General features: G+C 38.9%; 1 protein-coding gene across 2 annotated transcripts in view; it reads right to left on the bottom strand.

Moving 5' to 3' along the window:
• The window catches only part of col5a1 (procollagen, type V, alpha 1), a 98,797-nt gene that overhangs the window by 49,516 nt on the left and 29,475 nt on the right, over window positions 1-19,806 (bottom strand). For both annotated transcript variants that reach the window (XM_024298811.2, XM_024298810.2), the window contains exons 3-5: window positions 18,137-18,350; window positions 17,810-17,972; window positions 9-137 (exon numbers count right to left, since the gene is read on the bottom strand). In XM_024298811.2, the coding sequence (XP_024154579.1) occupies window positions 9-137; window positions 17,810-17,972; window positions 18,137-18,350 (506 nt within the window). The remainder of the gene's footprint in view (window positions 1-8; window positions 138-17,809; window positions 17,973-18,136; window positions 18,351-19,806) is intronic.

Here is a 19,806-nt window from a genome sequence, read left to right as displayed (position 1 = left end):
TTACTTACATTGCCTGTGTTGGGGTCCTGGTTCTGCGGCTGGTCTGGCGATGGCACCTCACAGTCAGGGCTATAGTGCTCACAGTAGTCATAGGCAGCGCGATGGTCTGCTACAATCATTAGCTGCTGGATGTCTCCCTGGAAACCACAAGAAAACAGGAAGCTGTGATATCACTGCAAACAGCTCAAGGTCATCCGGGTGCAATGAGCCATCAAGCTGTGAGAGCTGAGGAGTTCCAGCAGACTTTCACGTTGCCTGCAGATAATAAAGCGGAGAAGGAGGCCCGGATTGCGTAAGACCAAAGCCTCACATGTGCAAAGTGGGACTCGGGATCCGACTTGCCCGACTTCCAGAGCTGCATTTCCTGAGCCAAAGTGTGCAAAGCTGAAGGGAAGAACAGGATTTAGGGAAGGAAAAACGCTCCCATGACAAACACAGAGATCCATGGAACGTGAGCAGAGAACAAGAGACGGAGGAGGGGGGGTTGTTGCAAAGGCTCGGAAGGATCCCCAGGCTACGTGGGGAGCAGGGTGTGTTGTCCACATGTTTCTGAAAAGAATGCATATGGCACTGACACTTTACGGTATCTATCCAAACACGTCCTGATCCCATCTTCCAAAGGCTGTGATGTCATTCCGCATCAATCAAATGCAGAATCAACACAGCAGAAACAAACATACGCTCAGAGTTATGGGGGAACTAGCTGTGGGAGCGGGCCGCTGCAGAGGAGAAAGTGTTTTTAATTATGTCAACAGCTGAAAGTTTGAAAATCTATTAGAGCATTCATCCAGCTGAAACCCTACAAGGAGTTTTTGGAGAACAAGTACGAGTGGATTGGATTTATACTGCAATCTATATGCATATATGATATGAAATGTGTCAGCTTGTGTCGAAGTTCTTGCCTCCCGTTGGTTAATGACCCATGCAGAGGCGCTCACGATTACTTTTTCTGCTCAGTTCTATCAGTTTGTACTTAATGGCAGAATATCTCCCCTCCTAAACAGAGACGCCACAATTTCTCGAACACTCATCTAGAAGCTCTGAGCTCATGGGAAACTCTCTGAGCAGCCCATGCCTCCCTCACTGGAGTACAACTGTATGTCACAGATGGGCCGAGGGGATGACAGTCGTTTAATGGTAGAAATTAGGTCAAGCTTAATAAGAAATATGCCTTTTATACAACAAAACGTCCCTCCTCCTGTCTGAAGAGAACACTCATCCATTCGCATTCTGTCCTGGTGGTTTTCTGCTTCTGCTTTCACTTATTTTTCTTTGTCTCCCTGAGCAACCAGAGGGATGTCGGGGTAATTTGCCCCGACAAATGGTGGGACTGTAATTCAGGAGGATGAGATAATTAATCATATTAATGTCAAAAAACCCTGAGAGCAATGTGGTAGAACGCGGCTAATGGCCTTAGACATGTGGGGGAGTGAGGACGACTGGAGAATCCTGATAACTCATCCACTTGACCAGTTCCAGCCCTCGATGGCTGCTATCTCACATGTTTTCCAGCCAACCTGTCGTTGAAGCTTCTTATTGGCTAAACACACCTGATCCAGGTAATCAACAGCAGTTAAGATTTTCAGGAAAACCAGCAGGAGGCCGGATATGGACACCTCTGCACTAGACTACAGATCCATGAGATGGACAATAGGGAATTTATGGATTCCAAGTGTCCACATCTCCAAAAATGAGTGGAACTACAGTCAGGTGTAGTTCCAAACCCATCTCCTCCCTTACAGGGTCAGGAGGATGCTGGAGCCTATCCCAGCCACTTTTAGTTAAAGGCTGGGTACACCCTAGTCCAGAGATGGGCAAAACCAGGTCTCGTTTGTATGATTTCCAGATATCCAAGCCTTACTCATGACTGATTACCTTGTTCAGGTGTGTCCAGCCTATTAGAACATGCCAGAGCTGGATATGTTGGAAAAGATGTATGAATGTGGCATCTTGAAGACTGGAGTTGCCTATCTCTGCCCTGGACGGTTTGCCAGTCGATGATTAAACAAAATTGTTAAAAATTGGACAAAAATACTTAGCCAGGTGACCATACTTTGATCTTTGTTCTGCTTTTTAGACAAAACCAGTGGGTAAAGTGGTAAACCCCTTTGCATTTCTGTACTGTTTATGAAGGAAACTGACATTTGAAGTCGTTTTTGGAAGAAAAAATTAACAGCTGTTGATTGGTTCACATAGAAACACACAAAATATTAATATATTTCATCATAAGATTTAGGCTACATTCTATAAATAACCTGCAATAAGATGTTGTAAGGTTGTGAAACTTCTCACTGCACACTTTCTACACTTTTCTCAGAGAGGTATTAACATTTTCACACTTTTCTCTTTTAATCAAACTCTCAAAGTTCAAATCTTAGTAGAAAAATAAGTTCCAAACATGCACATACAGAGTAAAATAAGCCTCAGGAAACAGAAGGTGAATCGCGATATAACAAGAAGACACTGTCATTTTTTGAGGTTCACAACTTCAGGCTTCCTTAGAAGCCTCTTGGTAAATATAGAACGTGTAAAGACCATTACAGTGAACCTTCTGCTGACCATCAGATGAAAACTAAATCTTTATCCTTCTGATAAAATGCAAAAATAAAAACTTTCAAAGTCAAATGGAACATGAAAATCTAAAAAGAATGTTTAACTCCAAAAGAACTTCAGAATTGGGTTCCAGTAGACATTTCTGATGCTTACTTCACACTGAGGCCTGGTGTCTTCTGGTTTGAAAGAAGTCACATGTTCTTGTGGTCAGGTTATGTTCTGGTTTGGTGCTTTTTTTTTTTCCTCCTCAGTTGAAGCGGCAGCTTTAGTTTCAGTCAACCACAGCTGTTTCTATTTGTTCAATTCTCCTCAGTCTTTTAAAGTCTTTAGTTTCTCTTTAAAGTCAGATCTTCTGTTTTGTCACCATTTTTCTTTTGTTTTTCCTCGTGGTTTTCAAATTTACTCCTCATGTTCTATTAAAGATGTTTTTTTATTAGAAATGTTTATGTTTTGGTCGCCCACTGATGCCTCCTACATTTTAGTCCATCATCACAAAGCAAAAAACCTAGTTTTTATAACCAGTGTTTGAGCTTAAAAAAGAAAATTTCCTCTAAAAAAAAAACATAATTTTCTAAAAGCTCATTTAAACACTTAATGAAACATAGAAGACTGGATGAAAGGTGCAAAGATAAAAGGCGATAAAACCAGGTTACTGCTGTGCATGTAAACCTGTAAACTCATTAGAAGGTTGCTATGGTGACCTGGTCACATATAGAAACAGATTACTCACATAATTTCTGTGTTCATCACCCAGGATTTAAATTTTTACCACAATTCTGCATCATTTAATTGAATGCACAAAAAAATCCAACATTTTCACGAGTAAGGCTACTGTAACAGAAATGTGGGTGTGCTCTGAAACCCAGAAGTTTACACCAAACAGCGCTCTACTAGAAGAAACTACAGCTAAAATGCAACTAAAACTATACAAAGGGGTTTACATGCCGGCGCCATGACACCATGGGTATGTCCAAATTCCTTCCTTACTCGCAATATAGTGCGTTTCTAGTACTGTCTGAATCTACGATTGAAAATCGAGTACACTAAAAATTTACCAGAAGTCTTTGCAGAAAACATCGATGCTCACAACATTAGCGAACATAGACCACGATGCATTGCAGTTGAACATTTTTTGCAAAACAAAAAAAAAAAAAAATGATAAAACATTTACATGTATGTCTAGAACACACTAGAGTCACAAATAGACGTCGTAAAATGTTTGGATTGACTTGATTTTCACTTTGTGAAATCAGTGACATCATATAAGGCGTTTAGCAAAGAAAAGTAGTGAGCGTGGTGTCCAAATTGCTTTTAAAATCCAGGGTGCTAGATAGTCCTGCACTATATAGTTTTTTAATAATTAGTAATTAAGGTGGGAATTCAGACATAGCCCGTTATTGAGAGACAGAAGGTTCTTTAAGCTGGAATGCCTCAGAAAAAGAAGTGATTATGATGAGAAAAATGTAAACAATCAGTACTAGAAATATTAATTAGATCAATAAGGACAAACTCTAATGAAAAATGTTATTTTTGATGTTTTTAACAGGTTCTCGTAGCTTTCTTTATAATTACAGAGTACATATATTCTTTAAAAAATAGCTTAAAATTGTGTTTTTGAGTATTTATTTATACAAATGTTGTGAATCACAAGAAAAAAACAATGAAAAAAAGAGCTTATAAGTGATGTTGGAAATACCCCACGAGGGAAATAGCAGTGGGGTTGATCTGTGCCAACAGTCCCGCCTACAACAAATTTTTAATGAATTCCTGCCGCTCTGCAGAAACTATGTCCAAGAAAACGATGTAAAGAACACTTTGAAAATAGATTAAAAGATGATCAGAGTTGATTTACAAAACAGGGCAGCAATAAAAAAGTCTGAGTCAATAAAGTTGAAGCGCACACTCAAATCAAATCAGCAATAAAACCAAAACATGTTTCTGCACAAAAAGCATTAAGAAAAAAATCAGTGTGTCACAATTCTTAGTAACAATGCTAAAAGTTGCATTTATTGTTGTGAAATTGAAATGCTGATGTACTCTCCAGGGAATAAAATGTTGTAATTAATGATATTTATAATAAAGCAAAATGTATTTTTTTTTTTTTTTTTGTAGTTACTGAAAATAAAATCATGTTTAATGCATTATAAAATCCAAAGCTTCAGAATTTCACGACCATGAACTAAAGCTGGATCTGATTTCCTGTCTTTCACTCGTAGCTGCACTTTTCTTCACAGCTATTACTCGACCGACTCTGATGCCAAATGTTAAAACAAGCAACTGTTTCCCTGATGCAAAAGCTGTGAATATTCTCATACTGTACCCCAGCTGTATGCTAATGCCAAATTCCTAATTTGGCATGCTGGTGCTGAGTCGTCAACTCGGTTCAGCTACCCTTTAAGGCATGAGATATTTAAATCATTAGCGTACGCGGAGTCCACATTCCCACTGCAGCAGTTAGAAATACAGACTCAGGGATTCAGTATGTTAATGAGGCTCTTTCTGAACCTCAAATGCTAAAACATGAAAGGAAAAAAAGGAGAAAATCGTCGAAAAGCTCCATTGGGTGCATCATGTGCTAATGTATAAGAGAAACCAAAGTGGTACCAAAAAACCCAGAAGAACAGCAAATCAAATGGGCCAACAGAGCGCTGCTGAAGGCAGTTTTTAGTTTTTTTTAGACAATAACAGAGCAGGCTCCACTGAAACATGACTCTGCTCCCTCACTGCTTCGCTTTGGAGGAAAAGACATCGCCTGTGGCTGTAAGAGTAAAAGCTGACCTCACTTAACATTCATCAAGTTGAAGGAGACTAAGAGAAAAAGCACATCAATCCCCTCGATGACAATGAGGCTCCATCTTTCAATTAGATTATGGGAGCAGAAGAAGCTTCCAAAAAGATTGATTTCATTTTTTTTTTCCTTGTGCGTTTGACCAAAGAATGCTTTTATTCTGGAAGCTGTTTTGCCGATCTCTGCAGGGCATCTTGGCAGCGTCCAGATGGGGGCAGGAGAGTGCTCTGGTGAGCAATAAGCCAAAATAAATCTGACCGACAATCAATCCAGGAAAGACTGAGTTCATAGTTTTTGTTCTTTTAAATTGAATTCAGAAGTTTAAAACCATCTCAGGGAATTGGTTTTATTTTTCAATTAATGTTCATTTCTGGAAGCAAATCAGCATCAAGATCCAAAACGTTTTCAAATTTGAGTTTGGAGCAGCACAGCAGATATAAGGAGCACAAATGGGTGTTTCCTGTTTCTGTATCCCTATGAAAATCAGTTTTTGTACCTGTTGCAGCTTGCAAAGGAAATAGAATTAAACTTTGACCCAATCCAATAAAAATAGTGTTTTTTAACATGTACTTATGGCAATTTTCTGATAATGGAGATCACACATTAAGAAAATGAAGCTTAAAAATACATTTCTGAGTATTTCTGTATTGTAAGATAGGTGCAGACAAATGAAAAAAGAGCCTAGAAACTACAATCTGTGGACCACAAGCTCCCTGCTCCAAGCTCTTAGTAACGGGGAGGGGAAGGGGAGGGGGTTACTCAAGACCAATGGTCCCACCCACAACCTGGACAACAGTCATATATCCCAAAATGCCATAGCGCAGAAACCTAAATGTAAGTTTTTATGGCAAAATTGACTAAAGGCCAAGTGTAATCGGGAGGCATTTTTACATGTTTTAAGAAAAAGTTCAAATTAAATGGCGACCTTATGAAACCGGCTGTCCGGGCACATTTCGAAGTCACGTGGTGGCAGTCCTTTGACAGGCAGGTGGCATATTTGGCAATATTTGACTGATAAAACGGTCTCCAAGGTCACCAAAATCGTCTGATAATTGACTGATTTCAGACTGCCACCTCCCTGCCCCTGTGCTGCCATCCCACTGCCACCCTGCAATTGTTGGAAATCATACAGTTACATCGTAGGCACTTGACGAAGACTTTTGAGATGGGTCAGACGTCAATCTGGCGATCCCGTCCACCGTGGGTAGAAATGGGGAAATGGCACTGATGCTGCACAAAACTCATGGTGGCGTTGATAGAACTACAGCGACTCGGAGACTTGAGTACTGACGAAGTCCGGTTGATTCTGAGAAGACTACGAAAAAGACAGAACACTGGTTTCTTGGGAGACATGTTGAGAAATTTGTAAATGAAGATTGTAACGTAGGGGTGTAACAGATAATCCGTGGTCCGTACGGATCACTAGCCATGGGTCGAGCAACACGTGTTCCGCGGATCAGATTTGGTAGATTTGGTCTCCAGATATGTAAATGTCATCAGAAACTACATGTTTTTACATTTTTGTTTATGTTCAAAGATGTAAGAGTGTATATCTATGCTTTGAAGTACTAACTTTGTTTTCTCAAATATATGTTTTAAAGTTTTTCAAAAAAGTAATTTTAGGCTTTTATCTTCTGTTTTTTTTTTCACTTTTTACCGATCCGAAAAATGTTTTAAACAGTGACCATGAACACGATCCAAACCATGAGTTTTGTGAACACCCCTATTTTAAAGTGTGCTCAAAATCTGTACCTGCTGCCAAGTATGGATGGCCGCTGTCTGGAGACATTTACACATCGTCCCATCAGAGCTACTTCCAGCTGGCAATCTGGTTCACACCGCCCAATTTCGTAATGACGTCATCCCACCTAACTGACGGCCGCCATCAATTTTCCTAAAAAATTAAGCAGCAGCATCTAATCTTAAAGATTCTGCCAATGCCTCCCCATTGCGCAGCCGTGTTGCAGAAACTATATCTGAAAAATGACAGTTTTTTTTGGACTTTTTCTAAAAAAAAAGTTGCATAATCATCTAAAAAACCACTGGGAGCGACTTTAAAATAACTCAAAAGATGATAGGAGTGGGTCTTTGAGGGCTATATTTACCCACAGGCCTCCATCCAACCCGACTAAAAAAGAAAAAGATCCAAAAAGCACATTGCAGCAGTTGGGTTCTGAGGGAATATAAATCAGGACAGACTAACAAACAAACCAGATCCATTCTGTCCACAGAGCTGGAGCTAGCACGGGTAGAAACGTGGACGTAGAAACCTCCAGAAATCAGCTGGTTTTTCCACCCACACAAACCTTCTCTAAACTGCAGCAAAATCGCAGCCAACAGCAACAGGCCCGTCTGCCACCCCACTTATCCACTCTCCACCGCTACCGTCTTCATTTGGGAAAACTGTCCGGCTTCCAACAAAACTCTAATCATTTACCATTTTACTCCCAGGCAGCCATGCTCCCATTTCCTGCTCTTTTGGGAAGAGGAAAGCCTCTCCCCACCTCCACAAGGAGTCCATTTTGAATATTTGGCTTGGAAGTTTTTTCGAAATCTCCTGCTGAAGAGACACTTGGGGGTTTGCTGACACAGTGAAGGAATAACGTGAAGAATAAGAGGGTGAAAGACAAACATCTGACATGAGTTATCCGGGATGGAAACCTCCCTGTAGCCACTAATGTATAAAAAAAGTAGTGTGCTTGGTCTATGAAGCATGACCTCCAGTTCAGAAGGCAGAAACATTCGATTTTGACCTAAAATGTAGAATCACGTGCTTGCACTGGTGTTTCCTAAACAGAACTCTAAGATATACAGAGAAATACACAGTGGACGGAGCTACGCTTTAATCTCCAGCAGCCATTGGTCACCATCAATCATTGGCTTCAAAGAACCCTGCGTGAGGAAACATCTGGTCTACTGCAAGTCAACATCCAGCTGGGAAGGATTGCAGTCAGAACGTCTCTCAGATCTTTCTTAAATACGTCGCTTCCCCTCTGACTTGATTGTATCATTGAGAAAGCTACACTTTGAAAAGGAAGAGTTTCTTTTTAATAGAACCACCTAGAATGAAGAGTTTCTTCTCAGAAGGGCCTCAAACGTCTTTTTCAGAAGAGGCTCATTGAATAAATCATGGCAACTGTGCTTTCTGGGTATAAGTGTGTGTCTTCACCCTAATCTGCCTATGATTTTTCTGTAAAACTTGAAATCAAGTCTTGGAATGGAGTCTAAGACAAAGGTTTCTTGTGAAAATCTAGAGTTTTTGAACGAACTGCTGATGTTAGACGTATTTCTGCAGCCAACCAAATGAATCATCTGTGCAAGAGAAGACCTAACTGCAAGACAATTCACGGATCAGAAACAATTTCAACTTTGATTTAAGCGTAACTGATGTGGTTTGACTGGTGTACCAGATTCCAGATGTGTCACAAAAACAACACTTTTGATTCATGAAAGTCTTATTCTCATTTTTGTCTCCAGTGAGTCCATTTTCAGTTGTATAATTTGTAACATTCTTAAAGACACAAAGTGTGGATTACTATGCAAAATCCCATCAACTTTCTCATTGACCCATATTTCCTCAATAACTTTTGCATGAATCTTACATAGATCTTTGGGAAAATTTGGACCAAACTTCCGTTTATGTAGATGTTGCCAAAACATTGAAATGTCACCACAACCAAGTGATCCATTTCAAGTACAGGATCTGAGAAACCTCCAGTTTAAGAAGCTCCTTTTTAAGAGCTATTGTAGTCTCCGGCTTTGGTCCTCTGGATTAAAATTTCAAGATACAGCAGCGAAAATGATCCACCAACATTGAGATGCTGAGAAACAACCATGCAACAAATATTTAGAATTTTCCCGGAATTTCTAATGGGAGCTAAAATGTAATTTTGTAGTGGACAGTGATTGGACCTCCATTAAGCTGAATATGTATTTTTTTTCTTGCTAAATAAAAAAAATGGTTAATCTCGCTACCTTTTGGAACTTCATATAAAGCGGTCCATCACAGATAATAGTTTACGTATGTATTATTATATTAATAAGAAGCTTGTGGTAAATATTTTTATTACTCATAAAAGGGCTCGTACTCTTTTTTGATGTTTTCTTGATTGAAGGAACTCTTCTTTAAGATTGAAAACAAAATTCCCTTTGATGCTGTAACAGCATAAAGCTACTTTTTTATCTGTATTTTTATCTTTTACTGCACCACAATGTCACAAATTTAAATGAAAATACCTCAAAATGAGACTTTTTCACAGATAAATATTTGCGATTAAATCAATTATTTAGATTAATCAATTACAGGTCACGATAAATTAATTCATCACTTTATTTGTTAGTCAAAACAACAATGTCTATTTCCGCTGGCACATTTTATCATGTGCGCTCTCGGGGCTTTGGCTGTGCTTCGCAGAGCTACGTTTTTTAGCACAAGTGGGACATTACTTTTGACAATTGGAGGTGGAGACAAAGATCTGCGTTTTGTTATGTCAACCACAGGCTGTAGCTGTCTTATTCAAGCAGAATGGTGTATTCAACACACAAATGTGACAGGAAAAAAAGCAGCTTTCGATGCGATGTTTTGAACGAGCTAGAACGGCCCTTTAGACGCGCGGTTTGTATACAATAAAACGCCGCTTTTTACGCCTGTTTTGGGACAACAGAAGACGGCGTAATTTACATGCTACTTTTAAAACGTACATAAAAACAGTGTTTTTCAAGGCTAAGATGCTGTTTTTTTTCCCTGTGCTTTTCCTGGCGATTATTGACCTATTTTGCTTGCCATATTTCTGATATTCTGCTAGCGCACAGCTAAGATTGTATTTTTCCTCCTTTTTAATGAAAAATCTTTGGATAGTTGTTGGTAATAAATCGTTTTCTGCCTTAAATATTATTTGAGCTGTACAATACTCTACTAGATCATATTAACCGCCTAAAAAAATAAATTTTAATTAATTTTAGAACGTATCCCCCATGATAAAGTCCTCCTTTAAGTTTGTTGTACTGTTATAGATTTTTGATAAAGACAAAAAAGATGGTGTCTCGCTGATCTTTATTAGTAAAAGAATAACTATATATGTATATATAAATAAACAAATACCAGATTTCACTATACTTGAATTCAGTGGTAGCTGATAGTTGTGTACCAGATGATACATATCAAATTAAATACATTGCCAAAATCTATAACATAGCATATCTAATAGACTCTTTGACCGTTAATACAATCGAAATAAATCAGCTAATATATCAGCACAAAGCTGCTTTTCTTCACTTCAAGATCCGCTGGAATCCTTTTAATTCCAAAAATGGTTCATGTAGTCCATAAAACGTCATCACTGGAGCTAAAGCGCTGGTGATAAAGGGTTAATTAAAGACATCAAAGTTTATTGAATCAAGACGTCAAAAAAAAAAAAAATGTGAACAATTAGAAATATTCTGATGTCTGCTGCATCAGCTACAGCTACAACAAAACCGCATGTACCACCCCCTAGAGTTTGGTAATGTTATTGCAAGTACAAGTCTCAGCACAAACCCTGAAATCCCTGATCTTCATTATACTTAAACTGCTTTAAATCTGTTAATTTGGCTTTTTCTTTTTTTTTTTTTTCTTAGAGGACGATTATGTGGCGCCTCAGCTTTCCACAGAGACCAACTGACAGCTGTTTACCCCAAACCCCTAATGGGGCTTTAGACTGTTTTATTATCTTGTTTGAGAGGGTAAATAATTACAGACGCAAATCCCGTCTTCTGCAGATTGTACACAAAAATGTGTGTTTGTTGGTTTTGCATCTTAGATCCCACTGACAGCTCAAAAACTGCAGGTATTCCAGAGTTCAAAAGCAATGCGGGCAAAAATTTTTGGGATAAAATCTCCAAGAAAAAAATCTGTTGAAATAGCTGCTGAACAATGAAAAAGAATGATGAGACAGGAACAAACAAACGTCGTCATATTGATTTTTCCTCTTTTTATTTCACAGTACCACGATTCAATGCACTTTTATGTGTAGATGTGACATTTATTTGTGGATTTTCACACATAAGAGGTACAACAGGGTACTTGTTGTGGGTCTTTATAGCTTTGTTTACTTTCAGTGCATTCTTAACTATTTGGAACTCATTTAACAAGCTCACATTCACCAATTACACTGTCCACTTGAAAACAGATCTTCAAGATATGTTTCATTCCGCCTTTTTTAAAAAAAAAAACCTCACAAGCTAGGCCTTGACACTCCCTCATAATTTTGCACCAAAGGAGCCATGAATGCCCTAGCAGGGGCATCAGATTTCCAGCTCTTCTCTAATGCGGCACCAGAAGAAAAGCCATTATCCAGGCATTAAACAGTGAGCGAACTGTTACGGCATTTCGACCCCCCTCTAGAAGGCTTTTTATCGCAAAAATCTGCGCCAAGGTTCATTTATTCAAGGCCACAGTTTTAAAAGCTACAGAAAAAGCTACTGAGTGGGGGAAAAACCAGCACACTGTATGGTGTAGGTGTGAGAAATGCAAAAGCTGGTTGTTGAGTTAATGGTAGAAAAATGAACTCCTGAGGCGAGGATGAGGAAACAGGATGTGCAAACCTCATCGGGCCAGTCGAATATAAAGAGTCGTTACGAGCATCGAGCTCATGCGCTGCACGTTTTACTACTTTTTCCTGGCTCTGGCTGCACCGCAGGAGCCCCGATGCATGGCTTATCCTAGTTCAGCATCCCTTCTATAATCGTTCTAAGCTCTTCTTTTTGTCCCTACCAAACACATTTACCCCCTCTTTGTGCATCACTCTTGGTCCATATGTCAAGGAAACCTCTAGATCACATGTCAAAGTCAAGGCCCAGGAGCCGGATCCTTTTATTCTATTGTTATTAATGGCCCAATGTTATCCTGCGCTTATTTCTAACTTGCATAATTTTGAGAAAATATATACATATATTTTTATTAAGAGTAAAATATTGAAAGTTTAAGTTGATTTATTCTGGAATAATATTCCTGCCTTTTTATTATCCATAATTGTGTTAAAAAGTTACAGATTAAAAAATTGGCATTTGGACTATTTTGGCATCTACTAAGATTTTTTAGGCTATTTTGGAGCTTAGCTAATATTTACACGCTAGCTGTTTTGGCTAATTTATGCTTTTTTTCCAGATGTTTAGGCTATTTTGAAGTTTAGCTAATATTTCAGCTGGTAGCGGACTATTTTGGCTAATCTTGATTTTTTTTTTTTTTTTATACGTTTTCTTTGGCTATTTTGGATTTAAGCAAAAAATTTTAGCTCTATGCTAGCTGTGTTGGCTAAATTAGAAATTTTACCCGTTGTTTAGGCTAATTTGGCAGTTAGCTAAGATTTTAGCAAGCTCTTAGCTGCAGCGGTTTTAGCTTTTAGCTTGTGTTTTTGGCTATCAGCTTCACCATTCTTAGCTATCAATTTCAGCATCTTCAGCTATTAGCACTAGCATCTTCGGTGGCCAAATTGAGTTTACAGCATTCACACTAGCATTATCGTAGGTAATGCTATATAGGTAGTTCAAAATTGAGTTAAAAAGTTTTGGTTTTAAAAATGTAGTTTTAGAGTGTTCAATAAAGGTTTATCCTGTTCAGCCCGCGACCCAAGGTGTGTTTTGGATTTTGGCCCATCTCTTCCAGTTCACATCACACCCTCCATCTCTATCTTCAGACTCATCACTCTATCTGACACTCGTTTTACCTCCACAACACTCCTAACAAACTCCTCCTTTAGGATAACTCCTACTCCATTTCTCTTCCCATCTCCACCATGATAGAACAACTTGAACCCTGCTCCTAAACTTCTAGCCTTGCTACCTTTCCACCTGGTCTCCTGGACACACAGTATGTCTACCTTTCTCCTCTGCATCATGTCCACTAACTCTCTACCCTTTCCTGTCATAGTTCCAACATTCAAAGTCCCAACTCTCAGTCCAACACTACTGACTTTCCTCTTCTCCCTCTCCCTACAAACCCGCCTTCCTCCTCTCCTTCTTCCACCAACAGTAGTCCAATTTCCACCGGCACCCTGTCGGTGAACAGCACCGATGGCGGTCGTTGTTAACCCGGGCCTCGACCGATCTGGTATGGATATCATAGAACTGATTCGCATATTTGATTTGGCAAAAATTTTACGTTGACACAACCCTTTGTATTTATCCGGGCTTGGGACCGGCACAATATGACCATCGCTTGGGCCCCCTCGTAGCTACACTTAGTGAAATAATAATGAGATTGTTAATATCATACAGTCTTACATGGATTTTAAAACAGAGAAGCTCCAACAATTGTTCTGCTTCTCCTGGAGGGCGTTTCAGTTTGCCCACTAGGTGGCGATCGCGCTATAGCATTACACCTTACTTGAGAGGAAGAAGAAAGTATGAGCAAAAAACGGTACTTTGGACCACAAATGGTTACTTTAAGAAAAATATTTCTTTGAGTTTGGAAAGTTCATGCCTGTGAGTTCATAAAGATGTTCATTTAGTCAGCGATTTATGTTTAGGTGGACCGAGCATTAGCATTAGCCATCTTATGGGGAATCCCATTATACATTAGCATCAAGCTAGCTGACTTTAGCATTATGCCTTGGATTGATCTCTACTTTTATGGATCGATTTTTGATATATTAAGCTTAGATTGATTCAGATGGATTAATCGATTTTATTAATCCAGGAATAGATCTGTGAAAGAAAATTCCTGGAGCAACATTGACAAGGTTTGCACTGGTTTGACAGGTATGTTCTAGTAAACTGAAAAAGAGGAAGCCCCTCCCAGCTTGTCCAGTGTGAAACGTTTGGCCTAATGAATGTTCGAGAGCCTGCGTTTAGCGTCACATGTCTCGTGTGAACGTAGCTTTAGATTAAATCCAACCCAAAACCAAATATTTTAAATTATCCTTTGTTCTTCTTGCAGTCTCAGAAATAACAGGTGGGGGCCGAGAAATCCAAAATGGCAGTTTTCTGATGAGACAAACAACATACAATTCAAGATCCACGTCAGGAAGTTGTCTGAGGATCCGTTTGCTATAATGGTAACCCCTTCGACCCAAAGCTCCATTTTCAGCAGACCATCATTGGTTAGCGGTAAAAACCTGCCTGCCGTACTGCCTCAAAATCCCATAATAACGGCGTTGCAGACGCTCATGGAGCTTTATGAAACACAACGGTGCTTAAAGAAGGCAGATAGTCTTTATGTAGTTACAAAACCACAAACCACTTCAGTATAAAAGCACTCCTTGTTCTCTAACAGCTGTTTATAATCTGAAAAAACTGTAAATTATATCACCTCTGTGCTTTTATGGGACCTGCTCTTTTAATCAAAGGAAAAATGACTTCCCAATTTTTATACAGGAAGTTTTAAAAGAAACTGGATTATTAAAGTGGTGATGGGTTCTAAATACCCCACAAATGGAGGCAAAAACTGTTAAACAGAGCATTATATAAAATAGAAAATTTGCTTGTAAGATACAATAATAACAGACGGGGCTTTATGAATGTGCTCTCTTTATTACAACGATACATTTTCCTTTTTATTTTTTTTTTATCTTTATTTTATCTATGTATTTATATTTTAACTATACATTTTCTCTTGTTTTAGGTCAAAGGTCTGCAACCTTGAAAGCCAAAAGACTAATTTGAACCAGTTTCTTGAATACCAAAATCCAATGAGAACTTCAATATCTCTCTTAATTGTTTAGAAAAATAAATTTCTTTAAAGTTTGTTGGTCATTAAGCCATTAATTCATAAAATATAGCTTTAAATATTTATAATGGTTGAACTATTACAGTGTTATAGTCCTTCTAACTATAATATGCTTGTATATTTGTTTTACTTTTGACATCAGCACACAGAAGTTCCTTTCAAAATAAAAAGTAAAATTAAAACATGACAACATTAGTTTATAATCCTTATTTAATCTATGCATCTAAATACAGTTCTATACTTTAACAACTTTGCTTCTGAACAGCAACTAGACATTTCTGTTGTGCAGTAGAAGTGTTGAAAAAAAATGAATTGTATTAATAAATTGTTTCCATTAAATCATGTGGCTCCAGAGTATCAAGTTGGTGCATTTGTGAGGATTTTAAAAAAAAAATCAGATTTACATTCAAAACACAAACTCAAAGGTAAGTATGGAGTATACAATTTTAATCTTCACCTATTCTCTTTTCTGCCTATTGGCAAAAAGCGTATTTCTTTCTTCTCCTCAAAAATGCCACATTTAACGGCTCATTTGAGTTATTTAGACTGACCAACGTCAAAGTATTTGGGTCAAATCTCTTAGGAGTGAGGCTGTAAAAATCAGGGCCCAAATCTTAGAAACGGTCGACTTCAGGTTTGTGATTTGAATCAAATAACATTTCCAATAAATATGAATCATATTTTTAAATTTCCAATCAAAACCAATTTGGTTTCTCTATTAAAAATGCTTTTTTTTTTTTTTTTTACAAATTGTAGGAATTAGACTAAAAGTTTTGTTGAAGTTTGCATGACCTCATTTTTACGCTTTTATGCTGCACAAATTACTGCACTGGTTTTTAGGAGTTTATACTTTCCATTTACTTCAATTTTGCTTGTTTCTATGGCAAATGGATGTAACAGACTCAGCAACAAGCCAGATAAGAAAATAACTTGCACCTGGCGTTGGTTTTTCTGGTAATTTGGTCAATTTTTGTGCACAATAGAGGACATTTCTCAGAAAAAAAGGCCTAAAATATTATTATTCTCACTTAAAATAATGGGTTTCCTGTCTCAAGAGAAAGTGAATTTGCACAAAAGAATAAAAAAATCACAAGTCGTCTGTAATTTGACTAGCGAGGTATTAAAATTCAAAGCATTCAGTGTATGATTTCATGCTGACCACCTCTCAGTAATATCTGACTGGAGTGGAAGTCAGGCTGGGATCAAGCGGGAGAAGAGAGGGGGGGGGGGGGTGTGAGGGGAGGAGAGAGTATAATTTGGAAAGTATGTGGCATATTTTCCATTTTCTGCACGCAGTGGAGCCTGTCCTGTCTCCCGACCGGCAGACACTCAGCAGGAGGGCTCCGAGCATCTCGCAAACCCTATGCCCGTTCCCACGGTAACAACCGGCCTGTTAGTGATAGCTGAACTTTACGGTGTTGCCCCAATCAAGCCATTAGTACGTCATCGTTGGCAAAAGGGTAAAACTCGAGCCCAATTAAATGCAAAGCGCACCGACTAGTAAGAGAAATTACTGCCCTTATGTTCACACGAAGGTAAGACAAACATTTCCACCTCATTTCTTCGTTCACGATGAGTGTGAACAGTTGTGCTGCAGATATTTGTCTGCTCCAACTACAGAAGTGCCTCTGAGGGGCTTGCAGAGAGGGTGATGTCATATTTCTTTCTGTTTGCTCTCTTGGAGCAGCAGGAAGGTTAAGGGTCGGCTGGCTCGGCATCAGTCACATCAGTCAGCCTCTGTTACTAATTATTATCGAGGCCCTCGGCCTCATGGACTAATCTCCCCTTTAAACAAGCTGAGGGGACAAAGACAAAGGATATTCCTTGTGCTGGAACTGCATGTGTGTCCCGCGCAAGAGGTCATGTTTAACAGCCTCAAATATCCGACCAGAAAAAGCTCATTATCCATTCAAACACTGAGTCATATCAGGTGTCTCCAGAGGGTTTCCTGTCTCTATCAGTACAGCAATAAATCTAAAAGATTCTGCCTCATTTTTGAAAGGATAAAAGCTCTCGTTGTGATTAAAAAAAAACCTGCAGAGTAAGCAGCCACAAAGAAACTGGAGCTTTGAGAAACACAGGATGATGGGAAGTGGAGTTCAATTGTGGAGGATGTGGAAAACAGGACACATAGAATTAAGTTGGATTTATGATTGGTAGAGGTTCTGCAGAACCTCATCTTAAAGGAGAACACACACAGGGAAGTGACCAGCATTTACACCATGATCTGAGTGAACGCTTCATTCTGATTGGCTGTTGGATGTCCATTATGACTTCAGGCTTCAGCACCAGTTTTTACATTCTTACAACTATCGTAACTCTTCACCCTTTTTCCAGCTGATTCTGAAGAGACAAGCAGCCTTGAGCTGATTCTGTTGCTGATAAGTCCTCACACACCAGCTTCTCTAGAGCAATATATGGGTATTATAGCCTTTGCCATGACAACGCATCAAACCATGTATCAAATTGTCCGCTTCTTGTTGAAAACCATTAAAACGTATTTAAAAAAAAAAAACAAGATTAAAGAAATAATATTGGATTTTATAACCATTTCTTTCTTAACTGACTGTGGTATAAGTGGACTAATGCCCAACAAGATCTCCATGTTCAGAAGTTAACGGACTTTGCAGAAGCAACCTCATCACATACACAGACCACACCCACATTTCTCTACTAAGATGCTCAGACTTCCACTTTGGTATGAATAACCCCCCAAAAAACATAAAAAATCATCTATTCAACCGATAAATAAAGGCAGTTCCTACCTCGAAGACTTCTTCATCAAGTATTCTAGTTCCAAACACTATAATTCCTTTCGTGTCGATGACAGGTTTTGGGCTTCGGAGCAGCTTCTGGGTGGTCTTCTTTTTACAGTCCAGAATGAGGGTGATGCTCTGCTTGTGCACGCTGATGGCCACTCGATGCCACCTGGGATGGGAGGTAAAGTTAATTCACACACTAACTGGGTTACAAGCAGCTTAGTTACCAAGCAGGAGCCTCTCGTTTTTGTATATTTGTCAATGCAGAAACTCTACAGTGACTGTTGGGCGTGAGCCCCTGAAAGAATAGGTGAAAGGTACGGGGGCACCTACTTTCCATCGGCGAGGTTGACTCCTCTGAAGAGAGGGTAGTCTTCAGGGCTGGGCCTGCCCGAATGGTCCTCGTACAGGAAGACGGGGGAGCGACCCACTTCCATGCCGAGCTGCTGGATGCCCTGTTCGTTGTACACGGACAACAGGAAGGACTGGCTGCCCTTGTTTGGCTTCACTGTGGCCATGATGGAAAAATCCTCCGGAAAGGCGTCACCTGGCGGGACAGGGAAAGTTTTCATCAGGGGTGTAACCATTCATTCTAGCCACAATTCGATTCATATTATAACTAGTTGATGAAACAAGTCATTTTGGTTCATTTGGATTCATTGACCTAAAATGTATCCAAGATATCTTTATACAAATACCTAGTACTGAACAGTGCAAGTGAAGTTTTCCAGAATCCTAGTCTTTCTTGAAGGATTAAAATGTATCAGTGTGGAGTTTGCACAGCATCCGCGCTCTCCTTGAATTCACACCAATGTGCATTTATCCACAACAATCGACAGGTGCTTCTGTTAGAGCTTTTTTTTTGTTTGCCATCATGGGTAAGTTTATAATCTAAAAATATTACCTCATGTTTCTGCTAAGAAGAAGCAAGTATTTAATAGGCCTACACTTGTTTAATTTATTTGTTGTTGAGACACACAGATGTGATTGTATGTTCATTTCCATCTCTACAGTCTGTTTAGATACAAAAATATGATCACATTTGTCAATCGCTGTCTTTTATTGTGGAAAATTTGTTATATTTTGAAAATAAACCAGATTTTCTCGTGTATCTTGATGTATCTTCCTGCCAGAATTGACACGGATCGCTCGCAGCAAATAGACCAGATGGCGAAACGATCAGCTGTACAGCGTGAGTCTTCCGCGCAGGACAGCGGCGCTCCACGCCTGGTGTGAACCGCACCATAGGTTAACAAGGGCTCTGAATGGAAGCGGACTCCGTTCCACGGCGCTTCTGCGTCCAGTGTGAACCAGGCGTTAGTCCTTAGGCAAAGACGTACCTTGCCTTGTAAGACCTTTCATTCCACTGCCCAAACATGTCGGACCATAAAAGGATCCTGTGCCAGTTCCTAGCTTATATAAATCTCTGCCAAACCAAAACTTTCAGCTCATCCCCTGATGGGATAAGGTGAGCATGGGATAAGATTTGGACTGTTATATAACTAACTTATTGTATTTTATATTGGTATGGGTCAGGCGTTTACAACCTGAGGCTCTGGAGCCACATTTATTCCTCTATTGTGACTCTTTGGCTTTGAAGAAAGCTCCAAACTTAACTAATTAATTAATTTATGTTAAATTTTTTGATGGTAAAAGTAATAATCTACTTCCAGAGTGGTTTATAATCAGAGCGACAATATCTTATTGCATTTATATGTATACATTTTTAAAACAATTTGGATTTAACGCTAAAGTTGTCATGTTTTTATTCACTATAGAAAAAGAAAAAAAATTATGAAGGAACACAGAAGTCATAATAACAGAAAATCTCATGTTTATTACATTTTACATTTTTTAATTAAAGTAAATCTGTTGCAGCTGGAGGATCTGATTAAACACATGATGTTTTATTTTGAAAGGGACTTGAATGTGCTATTGTCAAAAGGTAAAAAAAGTTAAATTTGACACATATATATATATATATATATATACAATAACACACA

This window comes from Oryzias melastigma, linkage group LG12, assembly GCF_002922805.2.
Source record: "Oryzias melastigma strain HK-1 linkage group LG12, ASM292280v2, whole genome shotgun sequence".
NCBI classification, from domain to species: Eukaryota; Metazoa; Chordata; class Actinopteri; order Beloniformes; family Adrianichthyidae; genus Oryzias; species Oryzias melastigma.
Note: the sequence above shows the minus strand (reverse complement) of the source record. Positions and strands in the feature narration are given on the sequence as shown.